At 37.4% G+C, this 24240-nt stretch overlaps 2 protein-coding genes across 6 annotated transcripts in view; both read right to left on the bottom strand.

Moving 5' to 3' along the window:
* The window catches only part of MLF1 (myeloid leukemia factor 1), a 919514-nt gene that overhangs the window by 231789 nt on the left and 663485 nt on the right, over positions 1–24240 (bottom strand). The gene's annotated exons all lie outside the window — the stretch shown is intronic.
* Positions 1–24240, bottom strand: part of RSRC1 (arginine and serine rich coiled-coil 1) — a 405306-nt gene that overhangs the window by 169163 nt on the left and 211903 nt on the right. For all 5 annotated transcript variants that reach the window (XM_050779881.1, XM_050779882.1, XM_050779884.1 and 2 more), the window contains one exon: positions 14515–14566. In XM_050779881.1, the coding sequence (XP_050635838.1) occupies positions 14515–14566 (52 nt within the window). The remainder of the gene's footprint in view (positions 1–14514; positions 14567–24240) is intronic.

Here is a 24240-nt window from a genome sequence, read left to right as displayed (position 1 = left end):
TTATAAAATGATCTGATATTCCTTTCAAAAGCTCTGTTACACTAAACTAGAATTTTTACTTAATATAAAAATGCATAAAGGCTATATTTTTCATTTCACTACATTAATTATTTCTTTGATTTATCTGAAATCCAAATTAATCACTTTTTGGTAAATTTATTTACATAATGTTCTTTTACTCTTATCCAATAAAACAGACCTATAATTTCTCCTATAAGAATAGGTCAACTATCAGTATGGCTATTTTAATGGCTTAAATTTAAAGATATTAAAGGGGAATTAATTCTAAACAACTCATTACATAATCTTACAATAGATAAATTAGTTACAATGATTTTAAAACCACTGAAAAAGACCCATATATCTAATATATAAACAAGCATCCAAATGTTATACACTTGTCAGTCTTTCAATAACGAAGTCAGGGAAAACAAATTCACAGACACCCAAGTGAATTGGCAACTGTAAGTGACAGAAGCCCTTCTAAATCCTCTGTTTACACTGGGGATTAGTGGAGTAGATTTTGAGTTGCACATTGAACAGCCCATGGTCAAGGGAACCTGCTCCCTGTCAGCCCGCAGGGCATAAGGACAAAGCATGGTCCTGGTAGGAAGTGACCCATAAACGTATTCCTACCCAGGATTTATACAAAGCCAGTCTGCCTCACAGAAACTCCATATGACCATTAACTGGCCTGCAAGGCCTGCCAGGAGGCCTAATTACAGGTCTACAGAGCCCAATAACAAAAGCTGAAGGGCTTTAGCCTAGGGATGATCTGCTTTATACTGACTTGAGAGAGTCCATATAGAGGACCCAAAAGAAAGAGGTTTAGCTTTAAAATTCTCCCCAGAGATCCAGCATTGTACTCGGGTCTAGAAAGCTCACAAGCAACATACTTCAGCTAGGCTTAAACATATCACCCTCTCAAAATTAACATTCAACTACTGTCTGCTTAACATCTGCTCAAACATGGCAAGTTGCTGTGATATTGTCAGAATCTAGCTGATACCTTTTTTTTCCTACTAAACATCACTAGGGTAAATAACAGCCACTCAAATATAAATGTGTAACTGATGTTAAAACAAACAACTTACACTTTCTAAGTAAAGTAATTTACTTAGAGATTCTCTTTAGGACACACGAATTTTATCTTTTTGGATTAACAAAAAGCTAAAAGCCACGTTCATTGTTGGAAACTGGAAGATAAATTAACATTAGTAATTTGATTTGTATCAAAGCTATTCAATTTGACATCGAATTTTGAAGTTTCCATAAACCACACTTGACTGAAAAAAAAAAAAAAAAAAAAAAAAGCTTTAACTAATGTCCAAGTCAACTAAACTATTTAAGGCTTTATTCATTTGTTTTGTTTTAAAAGCACTATTCTTGAAAAAGAGGGACTCCTCCCCAACTAATTTTATGAGGCCAGCATCATCCTGATACCAAAATGTGGCATAGATACAACAAAAAAGAAAATTTCAGACCATATTGAATATTCCTTGATGAACATCAATGCAAAAAAAAAAAAATCCTCAATAAAATACTGGGAAACCGAAGCCAGCAGCACATCAAAAAGCTTATCCACCACGATCAAGTCAGCTTCATCCCTGGGATGCAAGGCTGGTTCAACATACTCAAATCAATAAACGTAATCCATCACATAAAGAGAACCAATGACAAAAACCATATGATTATCTGAATAGATGCAGAAAAGGTCTTCGATACAATTCAACACCCCTTCATGCAAAAAAATTCTCAATAAACTAGGTGTTGACGGAATGTATCTCAAAATAATAAGAGTTGTTTATGACAAACCCACGGCCAATATCATACTGAATGGGCAAAAGCTGGAAGCATTCCCTTTGAAAACTGGCAGGAGACAAGGATGCCCTCTCTTACCACTCCTATTCCACAAAGTATTAGAAGGTCTGGCCAGGGCAATCAGGCAAGAGAAAGAAATAAAGGGTATTCAAATAGGAAGAGAGGAAGTCAAATTGTTGCTGTTTGCAGATGACATGATTGTATATATAGAAAATCCCATCATCTCAACCCAAAATCTCCTTAAGCTGATAAACAACTTCAGCAACGTCTCAGAATACAAAATCAATATGCAAAAATAACAAGCATTCCTATACACGAATAACAGACAGAGAGCCAAATCATGAGTGAACTCCCATTCACAAATGCTACAAAGAGAATAAAATACCTAGGAATCCAACTTACAAGGGATATGAAGGACCTCCCTCTTCAAGAACTACTAAGCACTGCTCAAGGAAATAGGAGAGGACACAAACCAATGGGAAAAAAACTCCATGCTCATGCATAGGAAGAATCAATATCGTGAAAATGGCCATACTGCCAAAAGTAATTTATAGATTCAATGCTATCCCCATTAAGCTACCACTGACTTTCTTCACAGAATTAGAAAAAAACTACTTTAAATTTCCTATGGAACCAAAAAAAAAAAAAAAAAGAGCCCATATAGCCAAGACAATCCTAAGCAAAAAGAACAAAGCTGGAGGTATCACACTACCTGACTTCAAACAATACTACAAGGCTATAGTAACCAAAACAGCATGGTACTGGTACCAAAACAGATATATCAACCAATGGAACAGAACAGAGAACACAGAAATAATGCCACACATCTACAACCATCTGATCTTTGACAAACCTGACAAAACAAGCAGTGGGGAAAGGTTTCCCTATTTAATAAATGGTGTTGGAAAAACTGGTTAGCCATATGCAGAAAACTGAAACTTGACCCCTTCCTTACACCTTATACAAAAATTAACTCAAGATGGATTAAAGACTTAAACATAAGACCTACAACCATAAAAACCCTAGAAGAAAACCTAGGCAATACCATTCCAGACATAGGCACGGGCAAAGACTTCATGACTAAAACACCAAAAGCAATGGCAACAAAAGCTGAAACAGACAAATGGGATATAATTAAACTAAAGAGCTTCTGCACAGCAAAAGAAAATATCATAAGACTGAACAGGCAACCTACGGAATGGGAGAAAATTTTTGCAATCTACCCATCTGACAAGGGGCTAATATCCAGAATCTACAAGGAACTTAAACAAATTTACAAGAAAAAAACAAACAACCCCATTAAGAAGTGGGCAAAGGATATGAACAGACATTTCTCAAAAGAAGACATTTATGTGGCCAACAAACATACAGAAAAAAGCTCATCATCACTGGTTATTAGAGAAATGCAAATCAAGACCGCAATGAGATATCTTCTCATGCCAGTTAAAATGGCGATCATTAAAAAGTAAGGAAACTACAGATGCTGGAGAGGATGTGGAGAAATAGGAACACTTATACAATGTTGGTGGGAGTGTAAATTAATTCAACCATTGTGGATGACAGTGTGGCGATTCCTCAAGGATCTAGAACCAGAAATACCATTTGACCCAGCAATCCCATTACTGGGTATATACCCAAAGGATTATAAATCATTCCACTATAAAGACACATGCACACATATATTTATTGCAGCACTGTTCACAATAGCAAAGACTTGGAACCAACCCAAATGCCCATCAGTGATAGACTAGATAAAGAAAATGTGGCACATATACACCATGGAATACTATGCAGCCATAAAAAAGGATGAGTTCATGTCCTTTGCAGGGACATGGATGAAGCTCGAAACCATCATTCTCAGCAAACTAACACAGGAACAGAAAACCAAACACCGCATGTTCTCACTCATAAGTGGGAGGTGAACAATGAGAACACATGGACACCAGGAGGGGAACATCACACATCAGGGCCTGTTGGGGGGTGGGTGCTACGGGAGGGATAGCATTAGGAGAAATACCTAATGGAGGTGACAGGTTGATGGGTACGGCAAACCACCATGGCACATGTATTCCTTTGCAACAAACATGCATGTTTGGAATATGTATCCCAGAACTTAAAGTATAATTTTTTAAAAAAATGAAATAAAAGCACTATTCTTAATTCCTGATAGTGTCTTTTAACTGCATAAGCATACTGGTACGAGGAGGACATGTGGCTCAACTTCTTTAATTATCTCATAAAGTCACTTTGGTAATGACATAAAAAACTACTCCTACTAGCTAACATTTATAGAATGCTCAGTTATGTGCTAGGTGCTAAAGACTTTATTAAATTAATTTCTTTATAGATCTCTATAAGGTACACATTATTATAATTCCCATTCCCAATCTCTCTATAGACTTTATTAATTTGTAAATCTCTATAAGGTACATATTATTATTATTCCCATTCTGTTAATAAAAAAGTGAAGCTCAGCAGGTTTTAACAATTTTCCTATGGTTTCATCAGTAAACATGGGAGCCAGGAACGGCACCCAAGCCACCTGACTTGAGGACTTCACCACCATACAATATTGTCTTTCGTACTTACTGCTAACATTAACTGAATACTTACTATGTATCAGGTACTGCTCTAAGTGTTTTACAAACATTAACTCATTTAAATCCATAACAATAACCCATTAGTTATGTACTATTAGTATCTCTGTTTTACAGATGAGGAAACTACATGACAGTAAATAAAAACTGATCTGCTCAAGCTCACAGTTTGTTAGTGAAACAATATAAATCTGCACTACCAAAACACAATCAAGCATAAGCCAACGTAGGGAAAAAAAGAAGTCTATAAGCTATTTATATGAAATAAAAATTAACACTTCACTCTCTTGCTCTTTCTTTTGGGGGGGGGGGTTGCCCTGAAAGGCTCTCTCAAAATAAATCAAGCCTATTTCTCAGAGCCATAGATAGTGAGTGGTCAGAAACCTACAGACAAAACCTCTTTCAGCTTTAAATCAGGGTAAAGCAGAGTAGCTTTCTATGCTCCTCGGAAACAGTACAACATTATCAAGGCAATCTCATTTGTAATTCTTTGAATTACACATATTTAACACTACAACGGACTTTAGAGAAGTGTTGGGACTTCTAAGGATCACATGGCTATGAAGAGAAAGGGTCAGGACTTGGTTCCCAGGTATTTAATGGGCAACTAAGAGAAAAAAATCTCAGTTTAACAGGCTGCGGAAAAATTGGGATGGGGTGAGGCACTTATGGCGTATTATTCAGCAAAGCTTATCATCTGGATATAGTATGTGTAACTGCTCTGTGTTTTGATAATACTTAACCAGTTTCTCTCCTAGGAAGGGTCCCTGAAATTCATGTACACAGTTAGGTGTTAGAAAAAAAATCATAAAACATTACTTTAGATTTTTCAAAGTTATAAATTTAGCTACTATAAACACTCTATATAGTTAAGGAAAATAACTTATTGTTCCTAAAAGATGCTTTAACCCCTTTGTAGTATCAATAAGAAAACTTACTTTAGAAACAAAGGCTTACTTGAGGATAGAAATTATTTTATTGTAAGATAATTGTAGAATGAAGTCTTATAGAATAAGGTTATGCATTTTGTAATATTATCTATTGCCTTTCTTTCTGCCTAACATAACTCAGGTATTTAACTTATGAACCAGAAGTAGCTCGAGGGCTGGGGGCGGTGGCTCATGCCTGTAATCTCACCACTTTGGGAGGCCGAAGTGGGCAGATCACTTGAGGTCAGGAGTTCAAGACCAGCCTGGCCAACACGGTGAAACCCCGTCTTCACCAAAAGTACAAAAATTAGCTGGGTGTGGTGGTGCGCACCTGTGATCCCAGCTACTTGAGAAGCTGAGGCAGGAGAATCTCTTGAACCTGGAAGACAGAAGATGCAATGATCTGAGCTTGTGCCATTGTACTCCAGCCTGGGTGACAGAGCAAGACTATGTCCAAAAAAAAAAAAAAAAAAAAAAAAAGAAGTAGCTGGAGAGTCAGAAATCACTGGAGTTAAGTCCTGATTCTATCACTTATTAGCTCTGTAATTTTTTACAAGTCAATTAAGCTTTCAGAATATTTGTAAACTGGACTTAACTCTCCGTGAAGTGATATGAATCAAAAGGTAAAGATTTATTAAAGTGTTTTGAAAACTATAAGGTACAATACAAAAAGTTGTAGATACTATGCAGAAAATGAAATACTATTATGCAGAGATTTTATAAGTTGTTTTACCACATATGCACACAAAAAAATTTCTACCTTTTCTTATAACATTAGAAATATAATTTTAAAGTGTATGTGTCAATTCTATTAAAAGTAAAGTATTGAGGAGGCTTCAAAGAAATTTGTGTTACAGGTATTGTCTTCTCATACTGATAAAAATTATCTTTTGGAAAAATCTCTCTTCCAAATTCTTTAGACCCATGAACACATTTGGGATAAGATGATAATATGTTTTTGCAGAAAATCCAGATAATGTTTGGAATTGGGCTATCAAGACAAAGAAAAGCAAGAGCAAAAGTGATGGAGACAAAGGAGACCTTATCTAAACTTTCTATTTTCCCTCCATCCCCTGTGAAATAATCATGTTTTACTGTCTTTTCTGTCAAGCACTGTCTTACAGTTTAAGTGTAAAAAGCCAGGTTATGTCATGTATCTTCTGCTTTTGAAGCTAGGTAACATCTTAGTATATTTATTATAAAATCCATCAAACAGCGGTCAAAATGAGCACACCAACATCTAAAGGTTTTTCAGATAGCTAGATCCTCTGTTTCTCTACAATGACTGACTTACAAAAGAAACAGCTAAAATTTTTTCTGATGTAGTACTACTATAGGTATTGTTAAAACTGCTGGGAAAGATGTAGAGGTTTTAAATATAGTTTCTATTTTTTTTTTGAGACAGGGTCTCACTCTGTCACCCGCACTGGAGTGCAGTGGCTCAGTCACAGCTCACGGAACCCTTGACTTCTTCGGCACAAGCAACTGTCCCACCTCAGCCTCCCAAGAGGCTAGGACCAGAAGCATGTGCTACCATGCCTGGCTAATTTTTGTATTTTTTGCAGAGACAGGGTTTTACCATGTTGGCTAGGCTGGTCTCGAACTCCTGGGCTCAAGTGATCCTCCCCTCTTCGCCTCCTACAGTGCTGGGATTATAGGAGTGAGCCACCATGTCTGGCTAAATATATAGTTCCTGACCATTGGAAGTTTATTTCATTGGAAAAATAAGTATAACGTTCATGAAACAACTAAATATTAATATCAGCAGTGTATGAATAAATATCAATATAAATGGTGTGCAAAGACAGGACTAAAAGAATTCAAAGGAGGAGAGAAAGATGAGGTACTGGAATGGTCAGGGAAATAATGTGGAAATCTTGTTTTAGAAGAGTCTTGAAGTGTTTGGAGAGGGGGAAAAGGAAGAAACAAGGCATTTATAGAAGAGAAAAACAATGTGCAAAGCTTCCCAGGTAGAAAAGAATACGGGAAACTTGAAGACCAATGAAAAAAGCACAGTAACGAATTCTAGAAGATAAAGTTAGAAAAGGTTGTGGATCCACTGTACAGAACTTTAGAACCTTAAGCATAGAAACGTAAAACTGATTTTGTAAGCAAGTGAGAACCACTGAGTAATTTTGAGCAAAGGGGTGGCATTAACATATGGTACCCAATGATGGCAGCAGTGGGCTGTCCACAGTTGGGGAGGCATGGGTGGTGGCGGCAGAAGTGGCTACAGGAGCAGCAATAGCGGTAGTGGGTCCCCTGTGCCCCATGTCCCCAAGCCAGCTGGCTGTGCCGCCTCCACCCTCCTATGGCTGGTTGAGACCCGCCCCAACGCCCAGAGCCTCTGTGGTTCTGGACCCTGGCACCATGTTGCTGCTCTTGCCCACTGTTGCAGCAGGAAGGGAGGGTGCAGGGAGGGAGCAGGAGCTGGGGCTGTGCTTTGGGGGCCAGCAGGGCCCACTTCGAGGACCTGGCCAGCAGCACGGCTACCCTGCTGAGGGCACTGGGTTCCTGTACCTTGGGAGGATGCTCTGCCTGGGGCCATGTCCCCAGGGTCTGTCTGCCCCACATTTGGGTGACTGCCAGGCCTGACATTCCCAACGGCCAGGCACACTCCGGGAGGCGCCCTAGGCCCCCTCTAACCACCACCTTAATCAAGAAGAGCTGCCAGATGGGTGAGGAGGAGCTCCGGGCCATCCCTGAGAGCCGGGGCCACAAGGGGAGCTTGCAGAGACATCTCTCCTGCCCCAGTCACCAGCCTGGGCCCAGTGAGGACCTGGAACCCCCACCCCAGGCTGTGAGGGGCACAGCTGGGGCTGCATGATCCATGGAGCTGATAGAGGCCAGGAATAGGCAGCAGCCCTGCCCTCCTGAGCACAGCTGTAGCCCCCAAGTTGAGGCTGTGGACCCAGGTCTCTGCACTCTTAGCTTAGGAAGGCCTCCGCCTTGCCCTTGCAGGCTTGAGGGTGCCTGCTCCTGCTGCCTGGCCTCTCTCCGCTCCTGGCACCTGCTCCAATCTCGGGGCAGGGCTGGGGCCAGGCCCAGGTGCTGTCACAGCCTGGCCAGGTGTGTGCATGCTGCATGCATGGGGCAGCATGGACACACCAGCCCTTTGCTGCCTTGGCCCCTTCCAGACTTTGGGCACTGACAAGCACAAGTTACAGGTGAAGCTGGAGGCGGAGGGTTGAGGGTGGCTGGGCACTGACCTGCAGATATCCCTTATTGCAAGCAGCCTGGGTGTCACGGATGGTGGCAGGAGGCAGAAGGTCTCCTGGGCAGAAGGGGACAGGTGAGGCTCTACCTTCAATCCAGAGAGGGTCTGAAGGCTGGCAGCTGGGCTGCCAGTCCTATGGACCATAGTGGGGACTTCTGGTGCCTTTTCTGGGCCTGCCCATGGCTGCCCATGGACCAATCAGTGTGCACTTCCTCCCCATCTAAGGCCCATAAAAGCCCTGGGCTCAGCCAGAGCAGAAAAGAGGATGGAGAGAAGATGGGAGGACCAGTTGCAAAGAAAGGCTACCTTTTCTGCTGAGCACTGCAGAGACAAGGGGAGGACCTGCCTACAGAGAGGAGCCACCCACTCTACGGCTTCCTCTCTGCTGAGAGCTGCAGACATGATGGGATGACCTGCCTGCAGAGAGGAGACATCCACTTTAGGGCCTTCTCTCTGCAGAGAGCTGCAGACCATGGGATGACCAGTAGCAGAGAGGAGCTACCCTCTCTGCTGGGTACTGAACACTTGTTGGGACAACCTGTCTAGCAGAGAGGAGCTACTCTCTGTCAGGAGCTGAACACTCATTAGGACACTCTGGCTGTGGAAAGAACTACCTTCTCTGGGTCCCCTCTGAGCTGTTCTATTGCTCAACAAAGCTCCTCTTCATCTTGCTCACCCTCCACTTGTCTGTGCACCTAATTCTTCCTGGTTGCAGGACAAGAACTCAGGACCCAATGAATAGGGAGGCTAAAAGAGCTATAACACAAACAGGACTGAGACATGCTCCTTGCTCACCATGTTGCAGGCAAAGAGAAGGAGAGAAGAGCTGTGGTGCTTTGGGGAGCTCAGATCCAGAAGCTCCTAGAACCAGGACTGTGGCTCCCTCCTTGGGACCCTGCAGTTCCCGGGATCTTCAAGCTTCCAGGTGCCACCGTGTTCCTGGGTGCCAGTTGTGGAAGCTGCTTGTAGTGTGCCTGGTCCAGCCACAGCCTCTCAGAGAGCTGGTGCCTGTGCTGCTACCTGCTCTGTTGCAGCAGCCACACAGAGTTTTCCAGCCAGAAAAGCAACAACCCAAAGATCCAAAAACACCAAAGAATCATCTGGCAGTGGTGTCCACAAAAATCAAGATGAAATACACATTTTCTGGTGGCTACCACTTTTCAGGCTCTGGGCTAGGTATTTCATGTGTTATTATTTTCATAACAGCCCTACATGGTAGTTATTATCTTTCCCTCTTACAGATAAAGAAATTATGGGAAAGAGAAGCCCCCAAATACAAATACTTTCAAATAGGTAACTTCAATGTGTGATATGGTGTAGTTGAGGTATTGGGGGGAACTGTTTTATACACTGCTATTGGTGGGAAAGTAAAATGGTTCAGCTGCTGTGGAAAATGTTTTGTGGTTTCTCAGAAAATTAAACATAGAATTACCAAATGACCCCACTATCACCCTCCTAGGTATATACCTAAAAAACCTCCAAACAGGTACTCAAAACAAGTACATATACACACATATTCAAATGTACTCACAATAGAACAAAGGTAGAAAAAACCCAAATTTCCATCAATGGATAAACAAGTTGTGTGTGTGTGTGTGTGTGTGTATAAATAACATATTATTTAGCAATAAAAAAGTATGAAGGGCCGGGCGCGGTGGCTCAAGCCTGTAATCCCAGCACTTTGGGAGGCCGAGACGGGCGGATCACGAGGTCAGGTGATCGAGACCATCCTGGCTAACACGGTGAAACCCCGTCTCTACTAAAAATACAAAAAACTAGCCAGGCGAGGTGGCGGGCGCCTGTAGTCCCAGCTACTCAGGAGGCTGAGGCAGGAGAATGGCGTAAACCTGGGAGGTGGAGCTTGCAGTGAGCTGAGATCCGGCCACTGCACTCCAACCTGGGCGACAGAGCAAGACTCCGTCTCAAAAAAAAAAAAAAACAAAAAAGTATGAAGTACTGATATATTATGTGTCTGTATCTTCAAAACATACTAAATGAAGGAAGCCAGACACACAAGGTCACATATTGTAGGATTCCATTTATATGAAATGTCCAGAATAGACAAATAGAGACAGAGGGAGAATGGTGGTTGTCAAGGGCTTAGGGGAAAGGAACGTGGGGAGAAACTGTTAGTAGGTAAGGGGTTTCACTCTGGAGTGATGGCGTTGTTTAGAACTAGATAGAGTTGATGGTTGTACAACACTGTGAATGTACTAAATGCCACTGAATTGTTCACTTTAAGTAATTATAATAAATTTTATGTTATGTAAATTTCACCTCAATGAACTAGAAAAAAACACACATCTGTCATATTTGATTAAAAAAACCCTCTGTTCTGGCTAAACAATAAACATTAAATTGCTCAAAGTTACAGAGCAAGTGGTGATGGCAGGCTTAGGATCTTTCCACTATTCATTAGTGTCTCTCTAGAGAAGTAATAGAATTGAAGCAGGAAGCCAATTAGGAGGTAATGGAATAAGCCGTGAGCGAAATGTTTGGCATCTAGACTAAAGAGATGGCAGTGGGAGACACAATAAAGGGATAAATACAAAAAATTTTTCAAAATCAGAATCATTAAGTCTAGGTGAATTATTGCCTATAAAAGAGTCAAAGATAAAATGTTCAAGGTTTTGAACCAAAGTACAAATATGCAATAGTTTAGCACATATAAAGTATGATCCTAACCCAAATACAATAAAATCTCAGACTCAAATTTGTTTGATATAATAATCATAACACCCTATAGTTACATGTTTAATCTTATTTTAGTCCTTCATATGGACTTTCAGAGTCACATCACTAAAAATCATGGCTAAATATTCGAAAGAGATTTTAATTCCAAACCAGTAACATTATTAACATTTACTAATATAATCAATTACAATGCAATAGCTAAACATAAAACTTTCTTCTGGGACTCAGAGCTAGAGTAAACAACTAAGTCTAATCAGAAGGATATCTACATATGAACCTTATCTATCAAGTTATGCTGCTTGTAAGGCTAAAATTAATCCTGCCTCAAGAATCTAGCATAAGGCCTGAAGTCTTTGCCCATGCCCACTTTTAAGGTCCCCAAATCAAGGTGTTTTTCCTAGGAACCTAAGTGAACTCCAGTGTGACAATGGCTACTACTAGACTTCCCTATCCATTTATCTCAACCTTGAGACTAGGCTGGACTGCAAAACTTACCAGACAGGTCTCAAGTTCTTATTTATTTGCTTATTTTTAACAATATAATGAACACCTTAAAACTCAACACCAAAAAGAGAACTAGAACCTTGACAGTAAGTTGCCTATGTACTCTTCCACTACCTATCCATCTACTTGCCCTCTACTATGTCACAAGTTCTCATTAAAAATAAAACGGTATTTTTCAAAAAGGTGTAATAATATGTTATATTATACGGTGCAATATATTCATGGAACTGGTATCAAAAAGCAATTCTAGTAAAACGATTACTTAACCAGTGGCAATGAAAAGGGGCACAAAGCTTTATAAAACAATTCAGCAAAAATGTACAAAAAGCCATTCTATTAAATTGGTGCAAAAGTAACTGAGGTTTAGCCAAAACCGCAATTACTTTTGGACCAGCTGAAAATGTTAATACCCTCTGACCTCACAAACTCATATCTATAGTAACAAATCTCCCCTAAAATAAAATAAAATATGACTAACACAATGTATAAGAGGATGTTCATTACAGTGTTACTGGTAAGAGAGAAAAGATGAACAACATAAATATTCAATAAAAAAGAGTGACTTAAAAAACTGAACATTTAGCTAAGGTCTGTCTTTTGCTTATCTAGACCTAGGCCAAAATAAATTTTTTAAATTGAAAATTGTCATAATTTTGGACGTTTCTCAAATTCACAGAATCTAGCTCTTTATCCTTAGGTACAATTTAGAACGTTAAAGTTAAATGTGAGGGATGACAATTCAGATGGATATAAGCAAGTTATACACTGTGAGGTCTGGAGTATCACATCTATTTTCTAATGTACTTCAAAATCATGCTAAATATTTTTTTAAACTGAATAAAACTATGAAATAAAATTATTTAAAATTGCATTTGTGGAAATAAATATTTTCTGTGCTAGGCAGCATAAATATTTTCCTTCAAAGCAAGGGTTTATTCAATTATGAGCTGGAATACTCAATTATGAGCTGGAAATATTTTTTCAAAGCAAAATGCATATTATGTAAATGATAAAGAATCAAATTAATTAGACATCCTACAGTATATTTTATTTGAGTGAAAATATAAAAAAAATTAACAACAAAATTTTAGTAAGTAATGTTTTCTAAAGATAAAACAAATAAGATAAAAACATAAACTATAAATTATTTTTAGAGTAATAAGGAGGAGTACAGAGACACTTCATCAAAACTAAAACACTTGTCAATCTTTTTACCTATATGGTAAGTTACTTCTATTAGTAATTCAGGAAGCTAGTATATCGTTCATACTGGACTTCCCAATCTTTAGACTGTGTACACTTTAAATGAGAACACAAAGAGCTAATGCAAGAGATCCTTGAATCAATATGCACATATGTATTTTCTTGATCAATGAATCCTAAAAACATAACTACTATCATTTGGTGGTCTGATATTAACTTTTGATGTTAAAATAGAGTTCTAATTTTTCCAGCTGGAAATTATGAGCTCTGTATAGTAAAAAATTTTAAGAAATATATACAGTAGTCCCCCATTATATGCAGCTGCAGTTTCATTTTCTGTAGTTTCAGTTACCTGCGGTCAACTGTGGTCCAAAAATAGGTGATTATAGTACAAGATATTTTGAGACAAAGAGAAAGAAACCACATTTATATTTATTAAAGTATATTATTATAATTGTTCCATTTTATTATCATTATTGATCTCTTACCTAATTTATAAATTAAACTTCATCATAGGTATGTATGTATAGGAAAAAATACAGCACGTGTATATGTATGTGTGTATCCAGATACAGATATAAATTAGACATGATAGATAAGTATAGATATAGATACAGGGTTTTGTACTACCCATGGTTTGAGACATCAACTGGACACTTGGAAGATATCCACCATGTGTAAGAGAGGACTACTGCACTACTCATTACGACTTATTGTTTGAATAAGTTATATACATTTTTGAAGAGCACATTAAGATTCAAAGTAAAATATCAGTACTCAGAAAATATAGATCTTATATGTTTTTAAAAAGTAAAGTATTTAATGTCTACGTGCAAGTGAACATGATATCTAAAATCAAAGTCAAAGCATTACAGTACCATTGAGAAATAACACATACAGCACTTAAAGAGTACATGGTATCCAGAACATACAGTCCAGTGAGTTAGTCCAATGTAACCGGGGAAATTACTAAATGACACTGATCTCATTTTCTTTAGAATAATGACAATCTCAACCTAAACTTTACACCTTATTTAAAAAATTAAAATGGAAGAGTTAGTCTCAAACGCAACGTGCAAAACCATAAAATATAAAGTTATATTTTATATAAATAAAAACCATAAAATATAAAGTTTTATGGTTTTACATGTTACATTTAAGACTCCATTTTAATTTTTCTTTCAAAAGAAAGAAAATGTAAGAAAAAAATCATAATCTGGGATTAGTCAAAGAATTCTTAAACATGTCACCAAACCCATAGTACATAAAAGACAAATTAATCAACTGGGCTTCGTCAAAATAAAAAACTAAAACTGAAGCCAATTTTATAAATGAAAAGGTAAAGAATGACCTGTTAGCAATACACTTAGCATTATACTGCAGCAATAAATATTTCAGATAATATATGGCCATACATATAATCTAGATCTGATAAATTTGTGAGGATATATAAAAATAGTTTTCTTTTTGACTCATTTCTAAGCATGCTACCAGCCTAGGGTTTACCTGTCACTTCTTCATTTAATAAAAGTTAATTATCAACACTTACCAGCAGCTTCAAGAACCAGCTGTAGTCTGGCTTTGGCCTGTTCAGCTGGTGGCTAAAAAAGAAGAAGAAAAAAAAAATCAACCATACAAGACATTTACAGGTCAGTTTTAATAGACGGAGTTTTAAATGAATGCATTTGTTTGCAAATATTAGGAAATTTAAAGAGCTTTAACATAATTTATATCAAAATCCATCACATCTTGCATTTGTCTATATGATGCAACAATGATAAGCTGCTTTCATTTTTTTTTCCTGGAAAAAGTTTTGCTTACTATCCAACATTGTACCAATTACAATAACATAATTAACTGAAATTTAATAACAAGGCAAAGCACACACATTTAACAACATATTCTTACATTGTGTTATTTCTTTGCACATAGAAACAGGCAAGCAATCTATGAGAATTTAAATAGCAACCTTTAAGTTCAATATTTCAGGCAAGTCAGACTCTAAAACCAATTTTCTGCTTTCCTAACTGGAATTTAAAGGAACAACGGTGATGAAGATAGGATACAATTTGGCTTATATGCTTCCAACTCCTATGAACTGTCCTAAAATTGTTTTTTCAGTGAACCTTGATTCAATACAGTTGATAACAATGAAACTAAACTAATTTCCAGCCGGGCTCAGTGGCTGACGCCTGTAATCCCAGCACTTTGGGAGGCCGAGGTGGGTGGATCACGAGGTCGAGAGATCGAGACCATCCTGGCCAACATGGTGAAACCCTGTCTCTGCGAAAAATACAAAAATTAGCTGGGCATGGTGGCAGGCACCTAAAGTCCCAGCTACTTGGGAGGCTGGGGCAGGAGAATTGCTTGAACCCGGGAGGTTGCAGTGAGCCAAGATCGCGCCGCTGCACTCCAGCCTGGCAATAGAGTGAGACTTCATTAAAAAAAAAAGAAAGAAAAGAAAAGAAAAAGAAACTAAACTAATTTCCTACCAGCGACTGCACTCTGAGATTTTTGGATAACATATTAAACAACAAATTATGTCATGAATTATGTCAAGACTATGACTTTTTACTAAAGACCTGTTAAAAAAAAAAGTTGTCCATACTTGAGACTTCAAACCTTATATTTATAAAGTTGTCTGCAATAAACAAAATAACCCCATTTATCACTTCAAAATTCATAATTTACGTGATACACTAGAATATTTTGCTATTTGTAAAAGGAAACCCAGCTTGCATAAAATAAATAACTGGATATAGAAAGACGATGTTGTGCTCAGAAAAGTTTAAGAATTTGAATGGTCCTTCTGAAAAACCTACAGGAAACAAGATTGAAGAGTGGTAGATGAGACAAGTGAGAAACTGGGAGAATCTTTTATATCACAGAACAGGGATTAAGAGACTATAGACCTGGACCAGTGGCCTGGTTTCGTAAATAAGTTTTACTGGGACATAGGCCATGCCATTTGTTTACATAGTGCCTACTGGCTTTTGCGATCAACTCACCAATAGGAGTTCATTATTTGTAGCAGGAATCTTAGGACCAACAAAGTCTAAAGTATCTATCTGGACCTTAAAGAAAAAGTGTGCCAACCCCTGCCATGGAAGATGAGGAGACTTAGAAAAACTTTAAACAAAGGGGTGATGTGATCATATCTGCACTTTGATACATCACTTTAGCAATATTTTTGAGGATGAATTGAAAATAATGTGTCTAGAGGCAAGGAGCTCAGTTAGGTGGCAATTAATGAATTTCAGGTGAGAGGAGGGCCTGAGCTGAAACAATAGCAGAAAGGTCAAACAGGACAACACAGATTTGAGAAATATTTACTTGGTAAAACAAAAGGACTGATTGGTTACTAGAGAAGGAGGAGATGACAACCAATAAAGAGTACTTTATGTCATATGTTTAAGGGAAAATGTATGTAATCATGTTTTATAAAGTTATGAAGTATTGGAAATATGTGACATCAAATTAAAATATCAAAGCAAAGTATCAGTAGAAGACTGTGATATCTACTGAATATAAAAGTCATAAACTAAAATGTCTCAGGTATCAAGCCATTAATGCACACATTTATGATGATAAATGGCAAATGACATTTGACATTAGTATCAGAAAGCACAGAGAAGTGTGGAGAACTCTGAAGCACATGCCCCAATTAAAGGAAGCAGCTAATACCCAGCACCAACTGATTGTGGTCATGCAGAAATGCAAGCCCAGGGTTATGAAATATTTTACTTTTTCACAAGCATTTAAGTCACCATGAAAACCAGTACAGAATGTGGTAAATACAGTACTTTTATGGGCCAGATTCAAGCAGATCCTAAGCAAGTGAAGAATTAGGAAGCATACACGTCAGAGTGTCCTTGTAAGTAGTGTCTTTTGATAGAAAAATCCTAGACATTTTACTGGTTAAGATATTTCACGAGCAAGATTTTTTTTTTTTTTTTTTTTTTTTTACCAATTAAGAAATACTTAAGACAGAAAATATATACATAATAATGTATACCCAACATTCAATAAAATATTAATAGCAATACTGTCAAAGTCTTCTACCCCATGAAATCTCCCTCCCTGGAAGATTTCTTCATTTCCACATCTATAATCATTATCTTGAAGATATAGTCACTACCATTCCTAAGGAAAGCTTCTTTTTTTTTTTTTTTGTAAGAGATTGGGTCTCCCTCTGTTGCCTAGGCTAACATGCAGTAGTGTGATCATGGCTCACTGCAGTGTTGAACTCCTGGGCTCATCTTCCTGCCTCAGTTCCCTGAGTAGCTAGGACTACAGGTGTGCACCACCACACCCAGCTCCTTTTTTTTGTTGTTTCATAGAGTTGGTGTCTCACCATCTTGCCCAGGCTGGTCTCAAACTCCTGGCCTCAAGTAATCCTCCCAACCTTGGCCTCCCAAAGAGCTAGGACTACAGATGTGAGCCACTATGCCCAGCTAGGAAAGTCTTGATGGCTAATGTTTATAATATATATACCCGTTAAGATATATTTATTTTTCACTAATAATTCCAACAATTTATAATACAGGATTCATATTTCAAAGACAAAGAAAACCAGGAAATAACAGCAGTTTAGTAACTTGCCTCTACTTGCATGATGAACTAAAACTAACACTCTGACTCCAAATCTCAGGATCATTCTAACTAAACCACTAGGATACTCAGGAAATAAAATCAATTAATGCACACAGATATAAATGCATATAGAGTTTTGATTCCGTTTAAAAAAAATTGTCCAAAATAACATACTTGACCCAGTAAATGAAATTTGATTCTAAAAATATTTGCCTATGCAGACGTAACTTGCTAAATTTTATTTATGAAATATAGGGATGAACTCCAACTATGGGGATATATTGTTACATTGATCAAACTTTTAAAAGTAATCCGTATTTTATAAATAGTTTTACTTTGCTTATATTTATTGCTCAAGCCTTTTTCTTGAATAGGTTGTGCAGATGCAAATGTTCACTCACTTTTTGCCCATCTGCAAATAGCCTTTTCTTACTGTGACTGGTGAATAAGTTGAATGGATATAGGATTCTTGGGTTGTAGTCTTTTTCCTCTCAGTGACCTGCTCCTCAAATCTTTCAGGAGGGCTCCCTTCCATTGTTTCTAGGCTTGAGTTCATCTCAGAAGAGGGAAAGCATCACCACAGGCCTCTTGGCTGAAACCCTCTGCATCCCACCTGTCTATCTGCATCAGTAGCTGCCTGGCTCAGAAAAAGTAGCTCAGTTGGAGATGAAAATGAAAATGAAGAGAAAGCAGTCTCATTTATGTTGGCTTCATTGTGACTGCTACCTATAGTTATTTTTTAAAGAAAGGATTAAGGAGGAAGAAAGAAACAGAATATAGAATTAAAAAAAAATATTTTATACCAACCCATTTTTAGTTACCTATCATACTAGCTGGCTTAGAATGAAAATACCTTTGGGGCCTGCGTGCTAAAATTTCTAATGCTTTAGTTATTTTACCATGTATTAGACTCCAGGATCAGTACAAATTTCATCTAAAATTGGTAAATGGTATTGTTATTCAGAACCAGAAATTATACCTTAGTGAATAAACAGTATTACCAAATACAGATGCACAGAATATAGCGATTTCTCAAAAAAAATTTTAAACAGGGACATGTTTAAGAGCATTATGTCACAAGTACTTTATATGATAGAAACTTAATGAGAAAAAAACATTCCATTAAAAAACACTATTTCTACAGACAGAAGACCATGGGAAGACACAGAAAGAAGACAGCCATCTGCAAGCCAAGAAGAGAGGCCTCAGAAGGAACCAACCCTACTAACACTTTGATCTTGAACCTCTAGTCTCCAGGACAATGAGAAAATATATTTCTAGGCTGGGCATGGTGGCTTATGCCTGTAATCCTAGCACTTTGGGAGGCCAAGGCGGGCAGATCGCTTGAGCTCACAAGCTCGAGACCAGCCTGGGCAATATGGCAAAACACCATCTCTACAAAAAACACAAAAATTAGTCAGGCATGGTGGCATGCACCTGTGGTCCCAGCTACTTGGGAGACTGAGGTAGGAAGATAGCTTGAGCCTGGGAGGTGAAGATTGCAGTAAGCTGAGATCGCACCACTGATCTCCAGCCTGGGTGATAGAGCCAGAGCTTTTCTCAAAAAAAAAAAAAAAAAAAAAATTGAAAATATATTTCTATTGTTTAAGCAAGCAAACAAACAAACAAAAAACCCAACACCCAACATCAACAGTACATAATTAAAGAATATCACAAAAATAGAATCACAGAGAATATAAATATGATTCCCTTAAAACATAAATTGTAGCGTTGACATCATTAGAGCAGTGAGAGCCAGGGCACATGGCTCAAGCCTGTAATCCTAGCACTTTGGGAGGCCAAGGCAGGCGGATCACCTGAGGTCGGGAGATCCAGACCAGCCTGCAGCCTGACCAATATGGTGAAACCCCGTCTCTACTAAAAATACAAAAATTAGCCAGGCGTGGTGACACATGCATGTAATCCCAGCTACTTAGAAGATTGAGGCAGGAGAATCGCTTGAACCCGGGAGGCAGATGTTGCAATGAGCTGAGATCGTGCCACTGCACTCCAGCCTGGGCGACAGAGGGAGACCCTGTCTCAAAAAAAAAAAAAAAAAAAAAAAAAAAAAGCAGTAAGAATAATGTAAACTTTCAGTGTAAGTTTTTAAAGACCATATTAAAGTTAAAGCTGACTATTATTAATAATAAGAAAACAAAGTCAATACAGATACTATACCACAATTTTGACTGGATAAAAGAAAACTATAGTGCTGCTAGAAATTTGTATCACATAGGGCTTAAAATTGCTAAAACTAGTAATAATCCTTTGGTGGGAGCAAATGGGGCTGGACTACTTAACTCCATTTGTAAGCCTTAGGTTTAGAGAAGAGAATCACAAACAGTCCCATTAAAAACTGGGCAAAGAATATGAACAGAAATTTCTCAAAAGAAGAAATACAAGTGGCCAACAAACACATGAAAAAAATGCTCAACATTGCTAATCATCGGAGAAATGTAAATTAAAACTACACTGAGATACCATCTTACACCACTCAGATTAGCTATTATTAAAAAGTTAAATAAACAACAGACGTTAGTTAACATGGATGCAGAGAAAAGGGAATGCTCAAACAGTTGATGGGGATTTAAATTAGTTCAACCGCTGTGGATAACAGTAGGAGATATCTCAAAGAAATAAAAATAGAACTACCATTCAATCCTGTAATCCCATTACCCAAAGAAAAAGAGATCATTCTATAAAAAAGACACCTGAACTTGTATGTTTATTGCAGCGCTATTTACAATATCAAAGTCATGAAGCCAACCTAAGTGCCCACTTATAGTTGATTAGATAAAGAAAATGTGGTATATGTACACTACGGACTACTATGCAGCCATAAAAAAAGAACCAAATCATGTCCTTTGCAGCAACCTGGATGAAGCTGTAGGCCATTGCCTTAAGTGAACTAACATGGAAACAGAAAGTCAAATATCACATGTTCTCAGTTATAAGTGAAAGCCAAGCTACACAAATGGTAAACATAGACATAAAGATGGAGGAAACAGGCTCTAGAGACTCCAAAAGAGAGGAGGTTGGGAGGGGAGTGAGGGGTGAAAAGTTACCTATTGGGTACAATGTCCAATATGTGGATCATGGTATACTAGAAGCCCGACCCCACCATTATACATGTAATAAACATGTAACAAAAAAGCACATGTATCCCCAGATTCTAAAATAAAAAGTAAAGTAAAATAAAATAAAATAATTAAAAAAAAAAAAACACAAAAACTTCTAAGATTAACCAAATGATAGGTCAGTCTCATAATGGCTTGTGGAGATGACCATTCTCAATGTCTAGAGTTTTTCCTGACTGGATTTATTCTTATCCCTTGAGTTCCTTATAAATTACTGCATGTCTAGATTCTCAAAATACTGCCAAAGCACACATTCAAAACCAGCATAATCCTTTGAGCCACCCATGAGTATATATTAATGATAAGAGAGAAGCCTATCCTTATATAAACTAGTTTACATACTAAACTATTGAAATCATTTGTTTATGTTTCTCACTTCTATTTGTATTAAGCTCCCTAAACCCCTGGCCACCACTATGGAAATTCTTAAAGCCATTCCATCTGCCAACAACACTTTTGAGGTTAACGAGAGAAAAGTAGAAAGTCTGAAAGAAAAGACTGTGACTGAGCTAAAACGAACTCAAACTTGGAAACAAAATTAGATGTGCAATGTTTCAAAAAATCAAAATTAAGATATGGTAACAAAGAAAATTAAATTAAAAATACCTAAGAGTATAAACGGATTGTTTGTAACACAGAGGATAAATGCTTGAGGGGATGGATACCCCATTTACCTTGATATGATTATTAAGCATTGCATGCCTATATTAAAATATTTCACGTACCTCATAAATATATACACCTACTATGTAATCACAAAAATTCAATTTTTTTTTTTTTTAAAACAAGAGAAACAACATTTGGGGTGGGTGTGGCGACTCACGACTGTAATCCCAGCATTTTGGGAGGCCGAGGCAGGAGGATTGCTTGAAGCCAGGAGTTCAAGATCAGCCTAATAAAGCAAGATCCTGTCTCTACACAAGAAAACAATCAGCCATTAGTTGCACTACAAGTATAAGCCTGTAGTCCCAGGTACTTGGGAGGCAGAGGCAGGAGGATTATTTGAGCCCAGGAGTTTGAGGTTGCAGTGGGCTATGATTGTGCACTGCACTCCTGCTTCCAGACAGAGTAAGACTCCATCTCAAGAAAAAAAAAAAAATTAAGATCAGATTTAAGATTACATTTAGACTTTTTGATATTGTCCTCAATTCCATATTATTATATGTTTTCTTTATACAAAAAGAATATAAAATAACCTTTAAACTACTTATAAGACAGTAATTGGAATTTCCTGTTTGAAGCGAATGTACAAGAATGTACAGTTGAAATAACTTCACATCTCATAGGGAAATGGTGCTAGAGTACTACTGGGCCTTTTACAGAGTCTTGTCATTACATTCAATCATCCAAAATTTATTACCTTCATTTGTTCAAAAACTTTTATAAACTATATCTTCTATTTAAGGTACTGTGTTACAAGTTGAGAATAAAAAGATGAAAAGATATAGTTCTTGACTTCAAGGATCTTACAGTATAATGAGAGAGAGTCAAAATAACAATGTAAAGAAAGATACACTATTTACTAAAATGTCTACATTGTGCTAAGCACATGTGTTACTCCTATCTTTTCCTAAAACATTTTCAGACAGCTTTATTGAGGTATAATTGAACTACAATAAAGTGTATATATTTAATATATCTGGCCTTTAAATCCAGCATACAATTAGTTTGAAACTTATCAATGTTATTATGTCTATCAACAATTCATTTTGTTTTATTGCTAGGTAGTATTCCACTGTAAGGATATACCATAATTTCTTTATGCATTCACCTATCAATAAAGGTTCAAATTATTTCCAATTTTTGCTATTATAAAAGGGGCTATGAACATTCAGGTACACATCTTTGTATAAATATGTGCTCTCATATCTCTTGCGTAAATATCTAGAATTGAAATAGCCAAGTCATATGGTAAATATATGTTTAACTTTTTAAGAAACTACCAAGTTATTCCAAAGTGTTTTTACTTTCCCACCAGTAGGGTATGAGAGTTACAGTTGCTCTACATTCCAACCATCACTTGGTAGAGTCAGTCTTCTCAATTTCAAAATTCTAGTGGTGTGTGGTGGTGTCTCATTGTGGTCCATATTTCCCTAATGAATAATGGTGTTGAGCATCTTTTCATGTACTGATTATCCATATATCTTCCTTGGTAAAATGGATTATTCAAATCTGTTGCCAATTTTTATTAGATTGTTTTCTCAAAATTGAGTTTCCAGAGTTCTTTAACAAAAGTAATTTATTTCATATACAGTTTGCAAATTTTATATGTAAAGTCCAATTGGACTTCTGATGAAATCCCATCCATCAATTTCTTCTTCTCCTACTTCTTTCTTCTCCTTCTCCTTTTTCTTTTTCTTTTTAAGAGACAGGGTCTTGCTCTGTCATCCAGGCTGGAATGCAGTGGCAGGATTGTAGCTCATTGCAGCTTCAAACTCCTAGGCTCTAGGGATCTGCCTGCCTTGGTCTCCCAAGGTGATGGGATTACAGACATGAGCCACCATACTCTGCCAATTTCCTCTTTTAGGAATCAGGCTTTTTTGGTGGTGTATTTAAGAAATCTTTACCTAATCTGAAGTCACAAAGATTTCTCCTGTATTTATACCTAGAAATTTTATAGTTCTGTTTTACATTTAATTCTATGAAGACTTTCAATTAATTTTTTAATACAGTGCAAGATATGCACCTAAACTCCTTTTTATTTGGGTACTATATATGGCTATCAAATTGTTCCAGCATCATCTGTGGAAAAGACTATCTTTTCTTTACTCAACTGACTTTGCATTTTTCTCAAAAATCAATTTACCATATATATACACATATATGATGAGTCTCTTTCTAGACTCTAATTCTGATCCATTGATCTATTTGTCAATAGTGATGCCAAGACCCTACTGTCTTGATTATTATTGCTTGGTATTAATTCTTGAAATCAGATAGAGTAACTCCTCTAACTTTCTTTTTCAATGCAGTTTTGACTCTTCTAGCTCCTTTGCATTCCCAATTTTTAGAATAAAGTTGTCCTTTTTTCTTTTTTATTTAAAGCCCTGCTGGGAGGATACATGGGATTGAACCAACTCTACATATCAATTTGGGGAGAACTGACATCTTAACATTACTACGTTTTAGCCTGGTATATATTTTTCCACTATTTTTACCTGCTAATGTCCTTATATACTTAAAGTGTACTTTTTTAAGTAAGCAGAATATAGTTGGATCTTGCTGTATTATACAATCTGAAAGACTGTGCTTTATAATTGCAATGTTCAGACCAACATATACTTACTATAATATTAATCTACCACACTGCAATTTACTTTTCTGCCTTCTCTTAGATTGGATTTTTTTTTTTTTTTTTTTTTGAGACAGAATCTCGCTCTGTCACCCAGGCTGGAGTGCAGTGGTACAATCTTGGCTCACTGCAACCTTTGTCTCCTGGGTTCTGGTGATTCTCTGACTCAGCCTCCCAAGTAGCGGGGACTACAACTGCCCGACACCATGCCCGGCTAAATTTTTTTTTTTTTTTGTATTTTTTAGTAGAGATG

The sequence above is a fragment of the Macaca thibetana genome, chromosome 2, assembly GCF_024542745.1.
Source record: "Macaca thibetana thibetana isolate TM-01 chromosome 2, ASM2454274v1, whole genome shotgun sequence".
In the NCBI taxonomy this organism is placed as follows: domain Eukaryota; kingdom Metazoa; phylum Chordata; class Mammalia; order Primates; family Cercopithecidae; genus Macaca; species Macaca thibetana.
The sequence above is the reverse complement of the archived record's forward strand: the minus strand, read 5'-3'. Positions and strand labels throughout refer to the sequence as shown.